Source organism: Corvus kubaryi, unplaced genomic scaffold (genome assembly GCF_017639235.1).
Source record: "Corvus kubaryi isolate FWS band 111438036 unplaced genomic scaffold, C.kubaryi_AGA036_p1.0 37157, whole genome shotgun sequence".
NCBI lineage: Eukaryota > Metazoa > Chordata > Aves > Passeriformes > Corvidae > Corvus > Corvus kubaryi.
The window spans coordinates 1,086,970-1,112,153 of record NW_024581041.1 but is presented as its reverse complement, the minus strand read 5'-3'; the positions used below and the strand labels follow the sequence as shown (position 1 = coordinate 1,112,153).

General features: G+C 39.2%; 1 protein-coding gene across 8 annotated transcripts in view; it reads right to left on the bottom strand.

Moving 5' to 3' along the window:
* Positions 1–78: 78 nt before the first annotated feature.
* RBM39 (RNA binding motif protein 39) overlaps positions 79–25,184 on the bottom strand; it is a 29,123-nt gene continuing 4,017 nt past the window's right edge. For 2 of the 8 annotated variants that reach the window (XM_042021711.1, XM_042021716.1), the window contains 15 exons: positions 23,839–23,888; positions 22,581–22,775; positions 17,093–17,158; positions 16,931–16,984; positions 15,428–15,545; positions 14,663–14,815; positions 13,982–14,119; positions 12,377–12,442; positions 11,153–11,357; positions 10,864–10,941; positions 5,237–5,269; positions 4,157–4,232; positions 3,904–4,009; positions 1,166–1,244; positions 79–1,077 (listed from right to left, as the gene is read on the bottom strand). In XM_042021711.1, the coding sequence (XP_041877645.1) occupies positions 977–1,077; positions 1,166–1,244; positions 3,904–4,009; positions 4,157–4,232; positions 5,237–5,269; positions 10,864–10,941; positions 11,153–11,357; positions 12,377–12,442; positions 13,982–14,119; positions 14,663–14,815; positions 15,428–15,545; positions 16,931–16,984; positions 17,093–17,158; positions 22,581–22,775; positions 23,839–23,888 (1,518 nt within the window). In that variant the 3' untranslated portion in view covers positions 79–976. Of the gene's footprint in view, positions 1,078–1,165; positions 1,245–3,903; positions 4,010–4,156; positions 4,233–5,236; positions 5,270–9,105; positions 9,287–10,863; positions 10,942–11,152; positions 11,358–12,376; positions 12,443–13,981; positions 14,120–14,662; positions 14,816–15,427; positions 15,546–16,930; positions 16,985–17,092; positions 17,159–18,055; positions 18,441–22,580; positions 22,776–23,838; positions 23,889–25,184 lie in introns of those variants that run through there. The other 6 variants (XM_042021713.1, XM_042021717.1, XR_006014981.1 and 3 more) reach the window with 5 other exon arrangements.

Genomic DNA, 25,184 nt, shown 5'->3' with positions numbered 1-25,184 from the left:
CAGCATCTGTCACCTCCAGGCCTAAGCCCACACTGCTTAAATCACACTGGGAGAGCAGAGAAATAAAGCTTCATGAAGGCCTTTTTAAGAGAATTTTATTTGAGTGGTTCTTACAAAGATTGTTGCAATATGAAAGTCTTTGATAGAAATATCAAGCTGTCTTGTCAAACACACTGAAGTAACCCAAAAATATATTTCAGAGCTCACAGAGCTTAAAAAGAGCAAAGATTATATGCAACCAGAACAAAACATGTTTCTGTATTTCCTACCCATTTTCAGACTTGGCTGAAATCCTTCAGCTCTGCCCCACTGCACACATGAAAACTCAACCGGAAATGCAGAGATGTTTTGTTTGGAAACTTAGACACACCTCACAGTATTTACAAAGAAACTTTTACAGATACAATAATCAAAAGTTACCATCAAGAAATAAAACCCTTCAATCCTTCTATTCTTACCAATTATTGAGCACAAAGCAAGCTGAGTAGCTGTCTGCAGTCAGCATCAGGTTTTTGGATTTTCCATTTATACAAAACACTAAATATGTCCCTTCATCCAGTCTCTCTCTGATATTACCCTTGAGCAGATCACTCACATGTAGTGAAATGTAAAATGTCTTTGCTGCATTAAAAGAAAGGCTCATGAAACATTAAAAATGTCATTATGTCCCATCTGCCTTTTACAGAGTACTTGTTATCTATGAGCTACTTCTCAGTTCCTACAGATCACCTTTGTCAATGTACAAGAATTACAAGGCAGAACAAGAAGTCAACAGCTTTGTATACAGTGGAAATGCTAGTTAGGGAGAATGAACACACTGCATTTCTGCTTACTTCATTTTATTTTTAAAGATAGCAGGAAGTGTACACAAAATGACATTAAATCATTAAATCCTTTCCTTTAGTTTTATCTAAATAAAAGATAACTCAATCTTCCTCCAAAAAATACCTATGTACAAAACTGACTAAATTAATCTTCATCGTCGAACAGGAACCAGTAGTTGGGTTGCAGTCATGGAGTCTGGGAAAAGGCTGTGGTATGTTGGAAGAGGTACATACGCTGCTGTAATCATTTTACCTAATCACAAGAGGAAAAAGTAAAAAATCAGTATTTGGTCATTTCTGTAACAGATGACTAAATGTAGGCGGGTACAGGGAACACTCACCTGCGAACCACCTCCCATGCAACGCATTGACAGCCGCGATGGCAGCAGCGATGGAGGGACATTTGACATACACATTGCCCTGCAAGACACAACAGTGCAGCCTGTGAGGAGTTGGGACCCTGGACCTGGCTGTGACAGAGGCACACCCGCTCCATCAGGCATCCGCTGGCATCAATCAGTAACACAGAATGAGCACAAGAGAAGGGGACAGTGGTACTGGCAGGCACTACCCCACTGTGGCAGTTGTTGCAGTATTCAATTTTTCTAAACATGATTTTGCAAGACAGCCTAAACATGTGCTTGATCTGCAATCACTGAGCCATGGATGGCTGATCTGCTCCTGAGCGCCTTTTAGGGAAGGGATCTAAAGGCTCCCAATCACTAACACCATGAGAAAGAGAAGAGCACAAGGGGTCTGGCTGCCCCCATGGCAGCCCAGCTGCCAAGGTCTATAAAAGCCACTAGCCTGAACCACATATGCTTCACTCAACATGCAAGCTCACAGCATGGATCCCACAAAAACCAAGCACTCCCCACTCCCCCAGACAGGAAGGACAAGCAGCACTTCAAGGGAGACTGATACCATAAAAATTCTACATGAACATCAGCATGTCTGTCGTTACTTGAAAAAGAACAGAGGCAAAGGGAAAAATCCCATCCCAGCAGGGCAGGAAGAGCCTGAGATGGTTCCCAAGGTGAATGACAGACTGATCTTCGAACTTCACCAGAGACACCTGGAGTTTCCCATCTGCACATCAAGCACTGTGCCTCCCTAATCCAGAGAACTGCAACAGTCACATCCAACAACTTCAAGACACGCAGTAATGTGTGTCATTTTTCTGGCTGCCTGCTTAAAAATAGACCATCAGTAATACCCAAGCAGACCAAGTCTAGCTGATACAGATTTTTCAGGAAAATAGTATATTAAGAAACAGACTCCAGCCTTCCCCTTAGCAGTTTTAGTCAGTCTGTATTAACTCTTCCCACTGCAATCTAATTCATCCCCTTCTCGTGGGGTGAACCTGAACTTAGGGGCTGGTGATTAAGGCACTAAGCAATCAATAAACACACAGAGCTCTGCTCTCAGCCTCCCCCTGCAAAGGGACCCAAGCTGTTTAAATGCCCAAATGAGGTGCAGCAAAGCTGTGCTTTTCCTGAACACTCAGCAACGCAGATAGGTGCGGTACATGAGCCATGCACTCAGCTGGGACTGGAACTGTTTCATCCACAACAAATCACACCCTCATAGCCAACCCAACAGCCCTCAGCATGAAAATCTTGTCTGGGACAGCGCTCTGAACACGCCCAGAATCTAAGCCTGGAAAACAGAGTGGTACAATGGAAACTGTATCAGTACGTATTTTATATCTGGGTCACCGCAGTGTTACTATAACAAAACAGATTTCATTTTTTATGAAACATTAACTCATTACATAGTAGCTTGTAGTTTCTTCTTTTAAATCCACTTGCTAAGGTGAAACAATTTTCCAGCTCCATGTGCTCAGAACCTGTGTGAGGTATCTTGAGGGTTGGTGTGGTTTTGGGGGTGGTGGTTTTTTGGGCGGTTGTGTGGTGATTTTTTTGTGTTGAATTGTTGGGGAATTTTTTTGGAGGAAGTGTTCTGGGTTGTTGGTTGTTTTGAGTTTTTTTCTGTCAAAGAACACTTCATTTTCTCTAAGTAACAAACACATTGTGGGCAAGGTTTCTGCCTCTCATCAGTCCAACAGTACAAGATCACAGCTGTGATCTTGAAGACTACAAGGTGCCAGGGAAGGTGGCATCTTGTTTTATGAGCTAGACTGCAGCTCCTATCTAACCCTCTCTGTAACCCACAAGAAAGGGTTTCAGTGACATTGGGGCACCTGCACAAGACAGTGATGATTGGTGAGTGCCAAGTGCATCACCAGGGCAGAACAATCCCACCTTAAGCACACCAACCAGAATATACGTTTCGGCCTTGTACCACAGCATGGAACACAAGAGGATACTTTTAGGGTCTGATAGGTAGAAATTAATCTAACTGTGAAACCATATGAAGACTGAACTTCTATTTGGGCTGTGAATTCTTTAAAAAAAGGGTTCAAGATGGTTAATCTATTTACAGACCTTCCAGAGTTTATATGTTCTAAGAGCTGAAATACAGAGAAGAGGTAACCAGTCTGGGGATTATGTAAACATGTTGAAGTCAGAAGAAAAATATATTCACCTGTTTAAGACCCAGGTATGAATCTGAAATTCAGTCAGCAGCAGCAGTCTTCCTCTTCCCTGTTGTAACTCCAGGCCCTCAGACTGCCCACTACAAGGCTTTAACGCCATGAGTGACCACAACTGTTCCTAAGCATGGGATGACGCACACATTTACCTGCACACCGTAATTTTCTTGGAACAAGGGCCCTTTCTGCTGAAGCCTGTGCTCTAGAAAGAGGAAATTGAAGTCCATGACTTGTGGGAAAGGCAGAGCTTAAGGGAAATGCCAAATGCCTGAACTGGTCACTGCTCTCCTACAGGAACTTCAGCTGCGTAAACCTGCAAGAGCAGCACCAGAAAGCTGCTCGTACCCACATCCAAGTTACACACAATGATTCACAATAGGAGGAACCACCTACATTCTGCACAAACTAAGAAATTTTGGCTCAGTTTAGGAAAAAGTCCTGAATTTGTAACGCTCCCCCTAGACAAAAGAGAGCAACAGAACTCCTAACATCTGCTCAGTGTGTCCCCCCCGAAACCAGGCATACCTGAGCTGAGTTTTTGTCAACGTAGATGTGGATAACTCCTCCATGTTTGTTACATTCCTCAATCACATCATCTTTAATTTCTGTGTCCCAGCCAGCTTCTTCTTCACTATATAAGGAAAGGAAAAACAGGACAGAGATATCACTCAGACAAAATCCACCCCCAAAACCTATTAAACCCACCCCTGCAACATTCTGATTTCTTTCTTACATGTTAAAGTCACTGACAAATGCCAGACAATGGTAAATCACTTACGTTTGAGGATTAAACATGTTGGAAAGCTGGAAGCACTGTGTCGCAAGTGGTTGTACAGAAGCAGCTGCAGCCAGAACTGTTGTAATGAGAAAAAAATCCATTAGCATATTTAAGAATCTGCTATGCAGGGCTCTAATTTATTCAGCATAAGAGAAACAGCTCTGACTAAACAAATTGAAGGCAGGAAAGCAAAACTCAAAACCAGACACTAATGATGATAGATACATTTAAATAAATCAATACAAAAACCAGCACATTATGAATCACAGTTGAAGCTGAAAAGTGAAAATATAATTGTGTACATTGATTTTGGCAGATTTTCAATTTAAACATTAAAATGCAGGCATCTTCATTTGCATCTAAAATGTCTGCCTGAGTTGTATGTCAGCATCACCTTTAATGTTTTGCTCCTCATGGAAGCCCAGCAGCAGCTCAGGACAGCACTACCTCAGCTGACTGCACAGCAAAGGACAGACACCTTGTGGAATTCTTAAAACCTGTTTTAAGCATGTTGAATTATGCTTCAATAGTATACTTGCTCTTTAATCCCTTGAAAATGCAGATTGTAGGAAGCATTTGACAACTGAAACTGCTCCTTCCCTCTAACTATGAAATTATTACTTGTCATTTACTGCTGCTCATCATCCCAGTACATTGTATTAAATGCTGCCCCACAGGCTGCTCTTCCATAGGCTTCAGTCAATGGAGCTGCAATAAGAGCCCCCCTTTCCCATGTACTTCAGACATTAAGGGTTGTGCAGTCAGATAATGAGCAACTCAGAGACAGTAAATCCAAAATCCTGGTTCTCAAATGACCCCTCTCTAAGGGAGGGAAAACACTCCTACCCAATCACAGATATCAACCCACACATTTTCTTGGACTAACACATGGCTGGGGAATGTTACCAACACTGGAGAAAATGCTACAAAGAATTTTCAGTCAAAAAATCAATCACAGCATGACTCCCCACAGACACTTAACTAACAGGATACAATTTCTCAGGTACGGGCAAATCCTATACCAGAAGCATTTCAGTAATAAAACCTACTAATTACAAGTCATATCAAGTGATCATTTACCTTCATTCTGCTGAGACAGTCTCGTTTGTAAATCTAAAGAAAAATACAGAGAAGTTAATTAGTATGCTTGCTAGCATCACTATATCATCACCTGCCAGCCAGGTTGTTCAGCTTGTATTTCTGTGGTTAAGAGCTTATTCCAGTATCTCAACCCAGTCTAACTGTTCCTCTCTAGTTGTGAAGTTTCACTAATTTCAGCTTGTCTCCTGGAATATTCTGTCCTTGACAGATTCCATGACCACAAAGCATTTCAAAGAGAAACAATCCCTAAAAAGGACAGACATGACCATGTCCTTTAATTCAGTGTATCACTCCCAGCTTGCTTTTGCTGTGATTGAACTCTTTACAAGACATGTTTTATTCCATGAGAAAATAATGACAGCAATTTTGACACGCTTTACAGGTTTGACGTCTTTACTACCAGAAAGCAGTTAAACACACAGCTATCCAAACCTAACATTCTTAAAGCAGTTATCAAATTTCATTTCAAGTAGAATAAGGCAATACTTCATCTGCTATCCTTTCATACAGATGGCATAATGATACAAATAACTTTGGTATTTTTCAAATTCAAAACGTTTTCAAGTGTTCAGAACATGTAATTTGCCTAGAAAACATTTACTTGTTTAACAACATCATTATTTACTTGTTTAACAACATACACTTATCCCAATTCTAAGTGGTAAGAGCAAACAAATGCAGACTTTCTAGCTATTCCAAGTACATGACTTCAATACTTGACATCTTTGAACTAACAGAAAACTTCAGAATCCAAGAACTGAAAGCATAAGCCCCTTCAATAATGGTTCCATTTAACAGACACAAGGTGTGAGAAGACTGAAGCAAACCATCACCTTAATCCACTCATTTAGAGAGTAACAAAGTGATGAGCACCAAGTAAGCTTCCAAGCTTACCTGGAAATACCTGAATGCACCAGGTATCAACACACTTTTTCCCTTTCTAATAAGATTTCCTCCACAACACTGAAGAACCAACAGGAGTAAATGGTTTTTTTCTCTAGATTTTCCTCAAGTGCCTTTCCAAGTGCCTTGCAAAAACGAATACATATCAGGAACCATACTGAAAAGCAAGAGCTGGAAGGAGCAAGCTCTGAAGGCTGAGTTGTAAAAAGAGCTGGCTATGTTTCACTTTTCCATCCAGATCTGAAGACAGGAAGTCCTCACCTCCATAGAATGAGGAATATCACCATAGCAAAGGCTGCCTTAGCCTGTATTCTCTGCAGAAACTGCATGGTTTTGGCCAAATCTGTAACTAATTACCTAGTTAATTAATACTCAGACCCTTTTGAAAACAAAGGTATTTAAAAAAACCCAGCAAATCTCCGAACTCTCTCAATTTAGATGAGGACAGACACTTTTTCCTCTGCAATTCCAATCCATCATGTCCAGCTGAACTTGTCTATGTAGGTCAGCCTGGGGCTCTAGAGACAAATGCTCCAGAATTCCTGCACCAAACATGGTAAACTTGCTTGTATCACCAACACAAATTCTGTTCAGGGTCAAGTAAGATCTGTTCTAAACACAGCAAAGTCAGCTACCACTATCCTGTGCAACAGTTTCATAGGTTAATTATCTACCACCTTTGTAACATAACCCCCTGCTCACCAGATCTTTTACCAACTAACCGGATTCTCTTGTTGCTCGTGACTGAAGAATGGTCCTCTCCTCTCACTTCTAAAATCACTCCAAATTAAGAAATTCATTGTCACTCTTTACTGTCAACTCGTGTTTCCCTACATGCAGTTTTGAATAGTATGTGGAAACTAAAATTAATACATCTGTCTAATTCAGGTCAATTTTTCAGTATGTTCTTATATATCACCTCTAAGAGCAGCAAGTGTAGCATGATAGGAGTGCATGGTTAGCGTAGAGAGAAAGCAGAAATACAGACATATCTATCAAAACATTTTGTGTCTTAAAACAGTAAGTTTATTTTTAAATCCAGATGGCTTTAAATAGGCCAAAGCCTGCCAAGTATTGCCCAGTGTCCCGAGTCATTACTTAGAAGATAACAGAGACCAAATCGAGGTCCAGGATGATAATACCTATCCTTCCTCTTTTGCAGAACACCATCACAATTTTTTTCATAAACAGATAGCTCCTTCCACAAGTAAGGAATGTTTTGTCCCACAAAGCATTAGAAGAACGTTCTACAGGCTGATTATTTTAAATTTCTTGTGCTCAGACAGAGAACAGCTAAAACTGTTCAGCTTCAATTTTTTTTTCCTGCTAGAATTTTCTCCATAGGAATAATGGACAAATTCTCAGGTCTCCCATAAAACTAATTCTTTACCTTCCCTATTTTGATTGACCCCCTCTTGAACATGGATTATCAGAAGTGTTTGTGGATGTATACACTACACCTCAGATACTCAGGCGTGCCTGCCTCTAGGAACACGGCTGATATTTTAACAATGCATCATGCTGCCAGGTCATATTCTGGCACCGATAAACTGAAGTACTTAGGTATTTTTCTCCTCCTTGGCCATTCTTCCACTGCTAAGCTCCCAGACTATGTGATTGGAATTTGATTCAACCCTGAAGAGGTGAACAATTTACAACACCCCAAGAATCTCTTATCTCTTATCGACAGCACCTACGCATTTATTCACCTCATTCCTACCGCTGACCATTTTCATTCATGTAAATATTACACAAGACCAGCCCAACACCTGAACTGTGGCTTTAACAACAGCCTCCAACTTTCCTAGCTTTTGCCTGTAAAAAAAAATCCTTCTTTCTCTGAGCCAGCTTCTTGACACACCTTGTACTTCCTTTATTACCCACTTCTCCAGTTTAGTAACTTCCAAATGACAGGAGTCCAAGGATCAGCAGGAAGAGAGTTCTACTACTGCTCCTCCTCTGCCTAGAAAAGGCAGTTTTATCAAAGACTCTTGGTCTTTAAATGCAGTTTCTGTCAGTATGCCATACTTTCATAATATTCCCTAGTTTACCCTTCTTTAGAATAACTTCTGAAGGAGCAAAGTCTAGTCAGTAACAGGTCCAGAATCTGGCCAGACAGTTCCTTCAAGTGCACGTAATTTAGAGTTACATGTTTCAGCTATATACCGTATCATGGACTTAACATGTTTATTAACAATACCAAAGATGAGACCTCATGTTTCACAACATGTATTCCCTCACTCATTTCATATCAGTTTTACTCCTCTGAACTGTTTACATTAGCCTCTTTTAGATTCATTTCTACCTCAGGAATAATCTTCAGGTTTTTTTAACTACATATTCGTAGCGTACCTTCCTCAAATTCCAAACTTTATGACCAGTGCCCCACTACAAACTGAGGCAATTAAATACACAGAAACTTCTTGGGAGTAGTTTTTCATCCACCTGAGTCCCACTGCCTTTTTTTTTTTTTCTTTAGGAGTTGATAAACCTTCATCTATTGCTTTCATGACTTCCATAATGTCTAACTCAATCTGACTGTTGACAGACAATTATCAAGTATCTTTTTATCTGTTTTCTGAACTAAAAACACTATTTTATTATCTGTCCCTTTTCCCTATTCTTCACAGGCTGTGTGGTCATTCCTTATTTCTTCTGAGGTAGCTAATCACCCAGGTTTAGTGTGGAGCCCACACTAACAGGACTTTTTCTTCTTTCTGTAGAATACAGACCCAACACAGCATTAGCAATGTGAAACACAAGAAACTTTTCACATCCTGCCTGTTCAAACACCCAAGTTGCTCAGACCAGATGACTTAATTGCCTTGTTTCTTCAACCATCAGTTCGACCTGTTTGTGTATCCTTCCATTTAAATGTGAGCAACTCATGATCCCTCAAGTCAATGGTCATTTCTATTCTCATCCATAACATCTTCATTACTTACCAAATTGAGTTTAAAATAGCATCCCCTCTTCATGAGTCAGTGAGTGTTTGATGAAGAAATTTGTCGGATATCACATCCAGGAATATCTGGGCCCCACCATTATTACTAGCAATTCTTCTCCAATCTGTATCGGGGAAGTTAAAGTCTCCCACAATGACATAATTCCTGGTAGTAATTTTCTCTAACAAGAGTAAAGAGATCTTTAATCCATAACCAAATCTCACTTTGGGGATAGCTCATGACTCTACGGCAGCAAAAATTTTTATGTTTTTCTGAAGTTACTTAAGTTGCACATGTCTGCATTATTCCTTTTGTACAATACAAGTGGAATAAACAATGTTACCCCTACCGCCTTTATTTCTACAGTTGCTAAACATGCATCTTCTTCAAACACCAGTATTCAGCCTCATCATTTATTTCTCCACAGCCATGTTTTCTCATGCTGATTCCATGCCACCTGAACCATTCCGCTGTGTCAGATGTTTTTGGCCATGTTCTTGATTCAGTGAGCTTGGATTTTTTTGACCTTGTTTGTTATAAATGGCAGGGATGAGAAGGACTGGTGTTATTTTAAAACACTACTCTCATTTCTAATTGCCTACATGTGTTTCTACACAAAACTGCCACACCACTTTATAAACTGCATTAATGTTGATCTAATTTCAGTGGTGGCTACCTTTCCTTCTTTTTCTGGACTAGACACACTTTTTTCTCACCACTGTACCTTTTTCATCCTTCTCAGACAACTGACATTTTTCTGTCACTAGCCAGTTCCTTTTCCTTTCAAGGGTACATGTCTAGAACAACTCTATTATATTCTTTTAGCAACTGTCTACAGCTTCACATGTATGCTCTTCTTAAGACTGCACCTGACCTTCAGTAATATGATTCAGACCTATCTTATTAAGTCTGAATCATTTCCATCACAAGCTCTGCTGGAAGGCAAACAGCAATGCCACCTTTTCTTTGCTACTTTCCTTACACTTCCCACATGTTCCAGCATCGGGTTATTTGTGACATTCAGATCTTTTCTACTGCTATAACAGTTTCATATCCTTTGTTCTTAGTATTAATCAAAAGTAGCAAAAAAAAAAAAGTAACCTTCAGGGAGGTTATTCACTGCTCCTAGTTCTGAAGACCCCATGAATAGTTTGTTTTGCTGGCCAGCTATGAACTAAGCAGCAGCAATCACATCCCTCAGCCTTATTCCAGCATACCCACCTGCAAAACACACATCCAATTACAGCCAAATCCAAGCAACACACATATTCCCTGACATAAAATGTCAAGTGTCTTTCCTCACCAGGACACATGCTGTAAAAACACTGCTGCCATCTTTGTGATGTGTCCCCCATAAAGTCCTAATAACCTTCCTGCCCCTTGTACAGCTCTGGTTTTTCTAAATGGGTCAATCCCCTTCCAGTTCTGAGCCTGTCACTTTTAAAAGTCAACACTTATACTGCAGTAGAACATACAAATCCCCACTAGCACAGAGAATAGTAAAGAGATAAAGGTTTGGGATGAAAACCAGCAGATTTGGGAAAATATGCAAAGTGAATCACACCCATCCAAATTGTGATATACTGGTACTAGTAATTTGCTTATGGATTTGCAGTGTTTTACAGTTTGTAAAACATGCTGCAACACCTGTGTTCTTATTTTAAAAGATCAAAAACCATAGTTAAGTACCTCTTGTCTCAAATTTATAAAGTAATTTTAAAACATATATATATATATATATAGGTCATCATTTCTTACCTGTCACAGCTCCAAAGGCCAAAGATCCACTCATCTGTAGAGCCTGCTGTGCAGCTGGAGGAATCTGCAAGCCAGTACCTGGAACAGAACACAGAGACCTTGGAGCAAACCTTTCACTCAGTTAGGGATGCAGTAACAGAAGTATCAGAAATCTTCACTGTTAGAAGACAAAAAATACCATGCATTTAGAAGTTTCATACATTTATCCTAACAGTTCTGTGGAGTGTTTTAATTCAAATTCTGCAAACTTCTGTATGTTCACACACTTGTTATTCAACATTACACGTACCTTCTGCAAGTCTTGCCATCAGCTGAAGGCGACCAGTTGTTCCCAAGTCAATTCCAGTCCGTTCCAACTCATCACTGTCCAAAAATGAGCTAGCACTGGAAGCATCAGTACGCTCAGTTACATGTCCAACTTTCATTGGCCTCCCAGCCAGCTCAAATCCATTGAGTTGTTCCAGGGCCTTTTTGGCACACTCAGAGTCTGAGAACTGTAGATTGAAAAAACACAAATTCAGTAATACCGCCTACAGGATTCAGCAACACTTCTACTGTATGTAATATCCACAATTACACAAATAGGAGAAACTCTTCAAGGTAATAGCAACGAGCTAACGTAAATGTGCTCTGTAGTTTTCATTTAAACCAAACACACGCATATTTTGGTATTTGCTTTCTCATAGTTAGGTACTACATATTTAAACATATTGCTGAAGTTACAGCATCTAGAAACTGCAATCAACAAAACCCATGGCTGCAGTTCTCTTTCAAGAGTGACACTCACTTCCTTTGAAACCTTGTAACTGCCATGGTATTTACTGGTTATTCCTAAACAGATGTTCTGCTTTATGCTGCGAAACATCAAAATAAACATACAAGCATTTTATCAGTGTTAAAACCGTCAAGTATGAACTATATAGTAAGTTTGGTTTCATTTGTGTCCACATGCCAGAGGTCCCAGCTGAGACTTTTTTCCCCATGACAAATTGCCAGGTCAGTCAAGAAACTCAAGTTCACAAAATTGTGTACCTGAGGGTAAAGAGGAAAGATGTTTTCAACTGAAAGTTTCAGCCTCTAAAATTTTATTTCCCCTAAAAAGCTCAAATTCAATTATTTTCAGCTATAAAAAACACCAGTCTTCACTAGTGTCTTTGCCTGCAGAAGGTAGCATTTGCTTTTGCAGGCACTGATTACAAAGGAAACTATTCCTATCTAAACACATTCATTGTTCATTCACAACACCCAGACAACTGTCAGAAACAAAGAAAAAGGCCAGTGCTGCATCCTGCAACACGACACTTCTAAAATGAGACCTACAGAGATATAAAGTTGCAATTTAGTAGCTACTATGTATATGCAACAAATATAGGTTATGCTTTGTGTATTATGTTTCCATTGCTACTATACAGCCACACAGATATACACAGAAGGTTTATATATAGAGATACTCTCCTACATGGGAAGGTTACACTCAGAAATTGTCTAAGAAAGCTGGCAATTATAGTCATACCGTGATGAATCCATATCCTTTTGAGCGTCCAGTTTCACTGTCCATCATGAGCTGAATACTTTCAATCTAAAGGTAAGAATAAAGCTACTTATTATCAGATATTTGGAACAAGCCCCGAGATACCAGAACACAACATGAAAACAGCCCTGTCAAATACACATACATGAATATGAAACTACTACTTTTATTTTTTTAAATCAGTTTCTCATTCCTTCCTCATTTCAAAATTAGTATACAGACAGCTAAATAGGTACTTGGATAATAAGACAGAAGCAGGTAAACATAAGGGTTTTGAGCTCAGCTACAGGCAGAGGGTTGGTCCTGATGCAGAAGTCTAGCAGATAATGAGCACGCAGACATGATCAGGTCCTATCAAACACACTGATCATAGCACCTCTTGTAAAGCTGAGAAACCCTGTTTTACAAGCTAAGAAAAGCAGTTTGCATGACTGACCAGGGTCTTTAAGAAACAGCTGTATATTTTAATAACTATTGGTATATGGGAGCTCCTAGAAGTTTACAGTTACTGAATTTAAAACACATTGCTGAGTTACCCATTAGCCATAAAGTAGCACTGGGAAGAACTGGACCATATGGAATAAGAAGGAAAGATCTTCACAGCTCTCCATGTAAGCCTCCTAAACTACCTTAATCCTACTGCCAGACCTTGAGGAAAAAAAAATAACCACCCCAAACCACAAGAATAACAGCCACACATGTGGATTAAAATTTAATCAATTGTAGCAATTTTCCAAGGTTTTGCACAAGAGATTTAAAGGAATACTGATTCTGAATACAGCATGTGAAAAGCATTGCTACGTGTTTGAGGCAGAGTTCATATCTAAAGAAAGTATGCAAAAACCTCAAACATTAACAGACTTCTTTTTCCCTATTAAGAAGCATATTGAGTATCTAACTTTTCCCCTATCTAAATGATATATACCCCAGTACCATAGCACAGTAGGGCTAACATGTATTATATCTCCACTGGAAACTTCAGATTTTATCCGCTCACTTCCATAATTCTCTCTATATAAACTTACAGCCGTGCTGCATCCTGCAGCCCAATGCTCAGGAGCGAGAATGGGCCCAAGTCAGAGCTGTACAGGACACACTGCTAGTTCATGGTCTTAACATCAGCAAAAGCTGCAGCAAAAAGTCCTCAGAAACAGATGACAGACAGTACTACACTCAGAGACCTCAGCTCTGTATTTTGTGCTTTAACCTGTGAAATGGGGCTCCCATTCACAATCCTGGGAGGGAAAGATACTACAAGCCGCCGGAGTGGGATACAACATAGGGAATTTATTTGGTTTGGGTTTTTTTTCCCCCCTGTTCCTTAATTTCAGGTATTCATTGAATTCTGAGCTTTGTAAGAAAACATTCATATTCACTGGACACCATCACAAATCCAAGTTCTCATCTGCTCTCCAACACTACCCACATACCTAAGGCCTGTGGATGCATGGGCACAGCAGTGCAAGAAAGCAACAAGGGTTTTGTGAGTACGAAGCTGAATTATTTCCGGAAGCTGCCAGTGCTCTACAACTAAGCTACGTTTTTCAAATAAACTACTCTAACACAACATGCCAAATTAAAGTTTACCCTGCCAAATGGCTCGAAGATTCCTCGAAGCATATCTTCAGTTATGTTGAAGTGTAATGATCCCACATAGAGCCTCATAGGACCAGCACTGCCCTTCTGCAGATTATTTGCCATTGCTGCTGCTCTGTTTTTCTCTGCCTAAGGAGAAAATAATAATTCACCTTCTATAAGAAATTAATAAAAACCCCTAACATAAGAAGTCTGTATCTATCAAATCAAAACTGGAAGATTCACCAAACAAACAGAAGCTGTTGCATGATCTGCAGTCTATTCATCAGACTTGAACTTAAGAGCTACAAAACCCAAGACCCATGACGAAGTACAGAGACAAGAGATTCCAGAAGCCTTTAAACTGAACAACTTCATGCAGAATTCTGGCTTCTACCCAGTAAATTAATGTGGAAAGCATACACAATATAGCTTTCAATTCTGTAACACTTAAAATTACTACTACTTGCTTAAGATCTGTATTTTCCTAATGCCTTTATATAACTTTGAATCACTTTAATTTGCCGGTTATCTCCAGGAAACAGAAGTCCATTTATAACTAGCTTAAATGATCATCCTTGTTAAGGTTTTCCAAACATTCAGTGGTAACCAAATTTTCAAACTTTAAGTTTCTCATCAAGATACAAGAGGTGTAACTCTGCATGAACAAAAATGAGGTTTACAATTCCTTACCTGTGATGCCTGTACTATGATAGGTACACCCAGGACTCTCTGTCCAGTCAGTCCTATTGCCAGGGGCACTGAACTAACATCAACAAATTCAACATAAGCAATTCCCTTTGAACGTCTGGAATTTCTGTCTGAAATCATTCGCACATCACGAACCTGAAAGGCAAGAATAGAGATGGAAATACTTTTAGAGATAAAGGAAAAAGCCTGATGCAGCCTATTTCTCAGATAGGTATTAATACTGAGAATTATTTGACAAGCCAATGGCTTTAATTATGCTGAAAAATCTACAGCAGCATACATCTTTTTTTAACAAACATATCCCAGAGGCAAGCTAGCATTAAAGCTGCTGTTTGAAGTCAAATATAGTGACAGAACTTGAAGCACTCTAATGCTTTACACCAGAACCTTACAGCTGATAGAACAAATGAAGTTTTTCCAGCTTAGAGGTTACATGAATATTCAAATTATGCTGTAACTGAAAAACCTATCTGAAAAAAGAAAATATGAAAAATAAAGTTGTTTGAGTCAGAATTGCATCAACATCTTTTGCCTCACATCACATGAACAATGAGCTACTAAGAAACTACATTTTCATGTTCAAAGCTTTTAGTACTTAATTCATCATTAATCCCCCTTTGCACAGATATACAAAGCTCCAGAAAGCCACACGCTTACAATTCTGAAAAAATACCAATCTTGTACTCAAGTTGTACTAGGACAGCTTGAAGCAGTATTCAGAATCATTTTAACTTCCCTATCACCTACCTTCCCTACTGTAGAGAAAAATTCTTCCAGGTCTCTTGGTCGAATTCTCGCAGCCAACTGCATGCAGAACACTGTTCGAGCATCCCTCTCTTCAGGGGTAAGATTATCAATAGGTTCTCTGGAAAGAGTAAAGTTCAGTTAAAAAAATAAGCTGAATTAAGTTAATTCATATTTGGACCGCACACGAAACACTAAATGATCAGTACTTCACAGTCTGATGGGAAAAAACATGCCTGCTGTATTAAAAATGCATAGTTAAGAACTGAAGGGAATACCAAATATTAACATGGTAAATTGTTTACTTTTATAACATGACTGAATATCCTATTTCAACTGTGAGCATCAAATACGACTGAAAAATTCTGTTTTATGGACAGAAGCCCAAACTAAACAGAGGTACCATTTTGCTACTGTCCAGAACTGGTACCACGTACCATTCTGGAGCTTGCATGTCCTTTTCATCAAAAAAGGACAAGAACACAAAGGCAAACGGGGTGAACTAGCACAGATCAGCTGTTCAAATTCTCAGACAAGTAGTGTGAGCTAGGCTATGCCAACTCACATCTTGCATTTACCCAGTCACTTTAGAGGCGCTACAGCCACCGCGTAATACTGACATCCACGTAAATAAACTCCCAGTCCCCATTTCATAGTTTCAGCTTGTTAACCCATAAAAAACTATGAATAGTGAATAATTACTTTGATCCTTGACACATTAAGAACTAGAATAATTTTATTTCAATACTAAACTGTTAGCTGAAATTAGATGCACCACTTTGAACATATCAAAGCTTTCAATCTAAACAAATGTGACTTGTACTCAAGTACAAGTTACACAAGAAGTAGCATGGTGGATCCTGGAATGAGTTTCCAGCCACGTAGTATGTATTTTTGTTAATATAATTACATAGATATTAATCACCGAGAATCCACAATAAAATTTTAAACTGAATTATCTCAGTAAGAGTTTGCCAGTCATTGAAAAACAAAATGAGATTGGTTAAATTTAACTGCATTAATGTAAGAGAATAATCTCATTAGCAGCTATCTAAATCCTATTCCCTTAAATGAGAAGCCTAAGAATGGATAAGCAGATCCTGGATTCCAGAGGCATATAGCCTCTCTACAAATAACACAAATAAATACTGAACAGTAAAAAGAAGCATTTGTACTTTTCCATTCCATACTCTAGATTATTAAGTACAATTTAGCAGAAAACTAATTTAAATCACAATCAATGAAAAGAAGATTGAGAATACAGAAACCCAAGAAACAAACAAAGCAAGACTTGTTTTGCAAACTGACATTATTTACAACCTTTTATGACATGGGGAGAAAGCAACGTATTATCAATGTTCTTCTCTCACTGGCTTCCTGAATGAATTCCAGCACCACTTATGAGTATAAGCTCAAGAGCAAGTAGTCATGCATTATTTCACCATCACTTTTCCAACTCCAACTGGACAAAAACAAACAAACCCAAACACACATAAAGAGTCATACCTAACAGGGCTTTTGTCTTTTCTGAAAGGACTTTTGCTTCTGGAGCGACGTCTGCTAAAAAGAAAGATCAACAAGATTACAAGAAAACCTTCAAATATACCACCCCTGATTCTAAATAAAACCTATTAATGATGTAATGAAAAACAAAGAAAAGTCAAAAACCTTAATTTGATGCTGTGAGGCAGACCGATCTTCCCTCTGATGGCACTGTTGAATTTTGGACCAGAACTATGGCAGAAGAAAAGACAAGACACCTGAGTACCTGAATTCAAGACTTCCTGTCTGTACTCACATTACACTGCAAGCGCTCACCCACCCTTGCATCTGAACTAGTCAGCATTTCCATTAGCATCACCCACAGCATGCATAAAATTATCAAGAGGTTATCAATACATGCCAGACCATAAGGCACAGAATACGATCGATCCCCTCTCACTTTCACCTACATCACAAAATCCCAGAATATGCAGGACTGTTCATGAGCCAGTCAGTCATAGCACATTTGTACATAAAAACTATTCTGAGCTACAGTTACTGTTGTAACCATTTTCACCTGGTTTTTTGTCCACATGCAAGTTCTACATGGCAATGACTGCAAAGGATAACGCTCATGGCCTGGAACTCGGCCTCAGAGCTGTATGCCAAGTGGTGCTGGCAGGATTACTTGCTCAAGTGTAACATTTTAAAGTCGAAAGTTCCATGAAATTTAAGGTGCAAGAGGAAACCAAAGTGGATCCCTGCAGACACCTGCAAGGGATACATTCACTAACGTTGTCTCAGCTCTCACCACTAAAGTGCTACAAATATATAAATGAAGCTTCCTTAAAGTTCCTAATGGCCGCCAAACCACAGAAGCAGTGAACCCAGCAGTTAGCTGTATACAGACATGTAATCACAAAAGGAATCCAATCTCTTGACTGAATCTAATTTAATTCTCCAGGCGTCACAGAGTCTGTTTGAACAAACTGTAATCTGCCCTTTGCTTCCATGTTAAGGACAGTCCTCTCGCTAGTTAATGGGGCACACAGGAACAGACTGTGACACGAGCAGTCAGATTCGTCCTATCGCGTTCTTCCTGAATTTGATCTCCTGGTAGAGAGTTGTTCAAAAGGCAAAGAACAACACCTGTTAACATTCTTCCTGTATCTCCACCAAGCGCAGAAGCACTGCTGCACAGACTGAATGCTGTGCACTGGGCTTTGGCTTTCCATCTGTACACAATTGATTCTTTCTGCTGTGGCTACAAATTGATGGGAAACACCCTGAAAGACATGGCAGGCTGAAGACATTAAGTAGTCTTTCACTAAATCCATTTGGCCAGGCAATTTGTCTGAAAAACGTCTTCTTGCTCCTCAATGGAGCAGTAATGCTTAGAGTTAAACTCAGCATCCACCACAAGTAGGAAGATGCCCGTTTTTTAAACGTGTCATGACACAGGTGGAAGTAGTGGGCCAAGATCCAAAACCGTGCTGGCCAGGTTAAAGCAAGGGAAATATGGCCCTGTACAACACTGGAAAAAAAAATAAAGAAAAAAGACCATTTAGAAACTACTTATTAAGAGAAGATAACTACTTATTAAGAGAAAATAAGACATAAAACACAGGCACATGTTGAGATGAGATCACTATTGATCAAAACCAGACTTTTTTTTGCCTAGAATAAATTATTCAATTTTCTGCTCAAGTCCAGACAAATTATTGCTGGGAGTGTCTATTCAGAGTCTTCAATACCTATGGCACAGCCACCAAAAGCTGCATCTGGAAATACTGGTACTAGTTCCAGAGGCTAGCTTCTTATCAGACACGGGATTACCTTGCACCTTCACATCTGATGTAAAACATGGTGCTCTTCATTTCAATTCAAATGCAGCCAAACAAACCAATTACAGTGACTCCAGAATACTAACATGCAGACCAACTACACAATAATAAGACCATGAGTTTTCAAGGAAATAATAAAAGAAATCTTGTATTTGTCTAAACCTAATGAAAAACAAAACCAAAACACAAACAACTGAGAAGTAACAGTTTTCAAATACAGGCACAAGCAGGGGGCTGGGGGGGGAGGAAGAGGAAAAAGGGGCAGGGAAAACCCACAACCCACCACAACTCCAAAAGTCTCCATTTTCACTCTTGACTAGTACCATCTCATTTACAAACTCCATGAGAGCAACATTAAGAAATCCCAGACCACTGGAACAGACCAAGCAGAAAGCTGCCTGGGGCAAGGTGAGAGTCCAAGTTACCTTCTCAAAATCCCTTTTCAACAGTATTCTCCCTGTGTTTTTCTAGTGAGACTTGCTTGTAAAGCTGTGGATTTTAAGTTTCTTCTTTGCTTCTACTGTCTCTACAATTGTTGCCCAGTTCCTGCTAACCTGTACAGAAGCACCAAGTCACAAGCCATTAATCTCTATGTCTAGGAGTCACCTTCCTTGTAAGCCGAAGTCCTGTGTGCAGCCAAAGCACACACTTTCACAAAACCTATGTGATGCCACATGGCCCAAAAACGGTCACGTCAGAAGACAGCCAGCAAATTATCAGCTTTTACCTGCTCATTCATATTCAAGACTTTGACAAAACAATGCCAGACAAGGCAAACTTTGGCTAACAAAGTCCAGGAGAATCACAATGAACTTTGAGTCATCATGTAATAAACCTGTTTTCCTAACAGCTTTGTCTAAATTCTTGGTTTCAGAATAGAAATAGGATGGTCTAAGTGACTTCTACTGTATGGGCCGGGATTTGCCTGACAGATGTCTAAGCAAGACTACTCAGTCAAGTTCTTTCTCCTAAGAAACCTAATGATACAGCTATGTAGCACTTAAGGGACAACATACATGAAAATAACATTAGAAAAAATACCCCTGTGAACACTAAGCAATGCAAGCCAGTCACCTAGTTTTAAAGTAGTAAAACATTTTACCACAACCTCAAGCCTAAACTGACAAACTTGAAGTTTTCAGGTTCTCTGTAGCACCCTCTTCTTTTCCTTCAGAATCACCTACACTACTTCTCTCACTGTTGCTGAGACTCCTCCTAACTGCTCCCACCAGCAAAACCATCTCAGTTTGCAGATATCAGCTTGAAAAAGAGCCTTTATAAAGCTAATGAGAAAGACCACAAAGAGGAGGAAGAGTAAAAAATAAGATAAAATAGAAGGCATAAAGCATTTTGATCTAGATGCTGCAGTCAGCTACAACCCTGCCAGCAGTAACTCCAACCCAGAACTACCAGAACAGCCCCACAAGGAGAAATTCCAGAAATAAATTCTCCAGCCAGCAAGAGTACTCTGGCAGTCACTTTTGAAACAGTGAGCTTATGGCACTGATACAGAGAAGACTTCTTCAAATGAAAGCCCAGTTTTGGTAGATCCAAAGGTGGCTGGTGATGGGGAAGGCTCAATCGCCAAAGCTTTTGTCTCCCTGAAATTCAGCACCTGTTATACAGATTTAAAGGTGGGTCTCTGCATTTAAAGAGCCTGAACAGGAAATGAAGAGCTCTCCACAACCGCATCTTCTGAGGTCCTTCTCTTTCACACCTTTTGAGCCAAAACAAGAGTTTTGGAATCACATTAGCATGTTTATCACTTTAACAGGACCATCCATCATCTACAACTGAATAACAGCAACTGCTTGCTGACTGCCGACAGTGAACACCAAAGCTTCTGGGATACAGGTGCTTGCCCTATACCAGTCTTCCACTAACCCATCTAAGCACACTAGAATTCTACTTGGTTAAATGAAAGCAACAATTTGGCAACTGAAGCAGAGAACAAACTATCAAATGAATAAGCACAACTATGTATCCTCAGAGCATACTAGATTATCTCTGCTTCTTGTTCACTGTGCCTCAACACCAGAGAAATCACCCAGAACAGCTATGGAAGAGTGTCAGAATAGCAAAAAAGACTCCTTGTAACCATTTACCTTTTTGGCATAACATATCTCAGTGCATTAAAACAGGCATGGGTTATTGTAGTAACATCAATACTTTCAACCTCTGCTTAAGGAAATCATTTTGGAAGACCAGAATACTGGAACTCCCAAATTTCTCCAGGTGAAAAACTACCTCACCCAGTGACAACTAGAAAAACAAAGAACAAAATCCTCCAACATAGCTGGGAGAATGCAGCAAGTCCCAATTACAAGATGAGACAAAGGTACATCCTCTTCACACAACACTGCACTGGAGGTGAGGAGACCAGCAGGCTTCATATATAGAAGGCTGAAGTTTTTGATCATGGTCATCTGTATCTTGATCCACAACAGCAGCACTGGCGCAACCCAACTAGCTACTGTAATCTTACAGGTGCAAGAGTTGTAGGAAAACAAGCCAACTCTGCACTGCTGAAATCTTCACAGCTGAAGCCCAGAGCATTGTACAGAGGCTCTGATATTCAAGACAAAGGAAAAGCAGGGCTAATACATAATATGATCCCCACATACACAGGGCTGATGATGCAAAGGATGCCACTGCACCTCAGAGGACCCAGGAACTGCAATAAGTTTTCGTTACGAAAATTACAACATCCAGGTGACTTAGCACAATGAGACCCTGAGACCTCAGGAAGTTTTGTCTGTAGTCCAAGAGTACAAAAAGCCCCAAGAAAAACATTCATGTGCATAAAACTGCACATGAATTTTATGCCTACAAATGCCTACAATTTATCAGAAGGCAAACACTGTCTGCTCCAACATCTTGAGAGAGCTCTCCATCATGGTGACATTACATGTCATGAATAAAAAAATACACCTTTTCAAATGCCTTCTTTTTACATGATCTTGCATTCCAAGATCTGGCAACGGTTGAGAGGAGACCTGGACAACAGCAGAGACAAAGAGCAGTCTCAGGTAATCAATGACAGTCAAGCATACAGCCCAGTTCTCACTGTGCTTCTGCAGAAGGAAGCAATGGGAAGCAAAGGGGAGAGCCACAGTACAAACCATCAGAAATGATAACTGATGAAAAAACATCTTTTGAGAATTTATTTACAAATGCCTGGAACTACCTATTGCTGAAGTTCTATCAAACTAAATATCTGAGAGGAACAAAAGAATTCTTGTCAGCCTCTAAACAAGTTGAGAAAAAGCAGGGCAAATATGCAACACATAGGCATTGCTAAGACAAGATGCTTCCAGTTTGGATGCATAAACATGGAATGTGTTTGTGTGAATATTCATTTAGAGAATTTAATGTTTAAGAACAGCAAAACAGTAAAAATCTTTAGTAATACGAAAAAAAAGGGGTTTATGAGCCTGTAACCAAAGTAACAGACTACTATTAATTTTTTGACTGTTAAACCATCAAGTTCATATACTTAAGATAGTTAGGACACAGAGACAATTTGGTTCTTACACTGATTTTGTGATAAACTTTGCTACTGATTTTGTGATAAACTTTGCTTTCCAGTCAGCTGTACACATTCTTTCATTTGCTTTTCCATCTCTATGTTTGGCTAAGAATGAAAATTAGAAGAGGAATATTACTGTCCTCCTCTTTTTCACTCCATATTTATTGACATTATTCAAGCTTAACCTCTCACCTTCTTTTCTAAGATAATTATTGGCCAATTTAGAAAGCAGAGCGAAACTTTAACCTTCCACATTGTAACATTGAAGCAGCACACATGCAACTCTAAACAAATAACCTACTAGGGACTTCTATAGCGGCCTCTGAATCTGCGATCTCTACTCCTAGACCGGCTGCGTCTACGTTCTTTGCTTCTGCTCCGTTTCCTTTCCCGGCTTCTGCTCTTTTTCCGTTCCCGATCTCGGCTCCGTTTGCGTTCCTTACTTCTGCTCCTCTTTCTATCATGGCTTCGACTTCGGCTCTTGCTCTTTTTTCTCCTGAAAAAGAAAAGTGCAACTTCAGTTACACACATAGCTCAGTGTTATTTACCCCACATTCCACATTTCCTCTGATGTCACAGACATTGATAGGAAAAGTTTCTACCTGTTGGTATTTATACTTTTTTTCGTTAAATGGGTGGCTAAGCATGTCAGCAATCTTCTATCATGAGCCATGTCAAGTTTGCAACAGCGCATTTCTATTTTAAAATTTTTAATTGCTAGAGAATGCTTTCAGAAGAGTAAAAGGACTAAAAACTCACACTTCCAGTGTTAGATCTAGTACATAGCAGTTGCAGTACTTCATGTGGCGTTTAAACATACTTTAAACACAGCTTCACAATTCTAAGAATAAATTATATATAACAAAGTAAAACAAAACACAACAAAAATAGAAAGGAAGAGGCAAGTCTGGGGGAAAGGAAGATTGTTTCCTCTTAATACTCCCTGCCAACAGTCTGTAACATGCTGCTTAAGAGTTTTGCTTCCTACTTGCTACTCCCACTCATAAGCCACTTGCTTTTTTAAGTCTATGGCTGTTATAGATTTGGGGCAAACTGCAGATTTTTGTAACTTTACCCATTTACTTAGAAAATTGAAACTTCTAAAACCTGTATGTCAATTATACCTCGTATTTGAAAAACAGTGAGCAACTGTTCCATTACTGCATTTGGGTTATTCACAAATTTCTTCCTCCATCTCAGCCTGAGACCACCAAAGCTTACAGTTTCTCCTAGTTTCTAAAATATATCTGCATGTATACATAAGACACATATTAAACAGATGCTCAGGCCATTACTTAAGACAGCAAAAAAATTAAATATGCTGAACGTAACAAGTCTGTATATTTATCTAATGCTAAGCAAATGTTTCCACAATTTTGATGACATCAGTTGCAAAAGGTATTAACCACATTTGTAAGCAAAAGAAAATTTCCAAATTGCTGCAACTGCAAATACAGAGTTTTTTCAATTTATTTCTTTAAACACTATTGACATGGATTCACAAGTCCACGAAAATCAGCAGCCTCTCCCCAAACGTAGAGAATTGAGAAAATACTTACTTCTTGCTGCGTTCTTCGTGGCCATTGGCACTGCTCAATTTGTTCTCATCCTAAGCAGGGTTGATAGAAGAACATCGTGAGGACGAAGCGGAAATATTTCAAGTGGTCAAAGGGTAATGGGAATAGGAATAAGAAAATAAAAAACAAAAATTTTAATACTAAATTACTTGTTTACAGCTTAATGTGGAAAGCTTTAGAAAATTTAGATAGGCATGTTTAACCACTTTGCTGCTTAAATTTAAGTCATACAATTACAAAATACAAGACTTACATCATTTAAAAGTGTGTATTAAATTGTAGATACTTCCTTACATGGTTTAGAGAGCAAGTTATCCTGTAGAATTCAGCACTCAAGTGGCTAAATGTTATTTCTATAAAATTTAAGAGGAAGTTTGAGGTGTTTGCGAGCCCCTCTGATTAGTACCAAGGCTATCTCTGCCTAAGCCCCGTGGCTACACTAGCAGCCAGCCACTATGGAATTCCTGTGACCGATGCCATTCCCGAGATCTTCACTCATTTTCGTTGAAGGGTTGTAAGAGCTTGATGTCACCTCTGTCACACATCTTGCCCTGAAGCAAACAGGGATTCACACTGCTTTAGTAACGTCGACTCCCAAGAAAGCCATCAATAATCCACCAGTCCAGCCTAAACATTCCCTATTTCCATACCTGTTTACATGGAAAATATCCATGTTAAGCCAGGACACAAGAATTTTAACACAACAGTTCACAACTTTCTCTTCAAGATGTAAATGTAACTGCTAAGTATTACATAAACTAAATATACCACTTAAAACTTACGAATGCTCATCCAAAATTCATGACATAGTTGTAATAAACACTGCAAAATAGACTAACAATAGCTGCTATGTAATCTATATACTGGCTTTACAGTTTAATCACATTGGTTACATCAAAAGTACAATTCCTACGCAACTTAAACTTATATACATTTCTTTCAAAATCAGTGCTAAAGCATGCAGTCTGTTAACACTTCACCACCATCTGGTGGAAAACAAAAAAAGACTATTCATTTGCTGCTGGTTTAAGTGAAAGACATCACTAAGCTAATTGATAATAATTTCACACAAAAATCAACATTTCCTAATTAAACAACTAGGACAGAAGAATACAAGAGCTTATTTTAGAATGACACCACAGACTGTGATACTGTCTTTTACTCGCTAAGAACATTCTATTCAGGGATCCAAGAATTTCTGTAAATTCGTTCACTCAGCAATTGATTTTCATCTGCCCTGTTGAAAGATTAACCGCCAGCAGCCTTCTGCATTAAAAGCAAGTCCCACTCTTCTCGCACTGAGCAGATTGTTCAAATATTTACTTGCC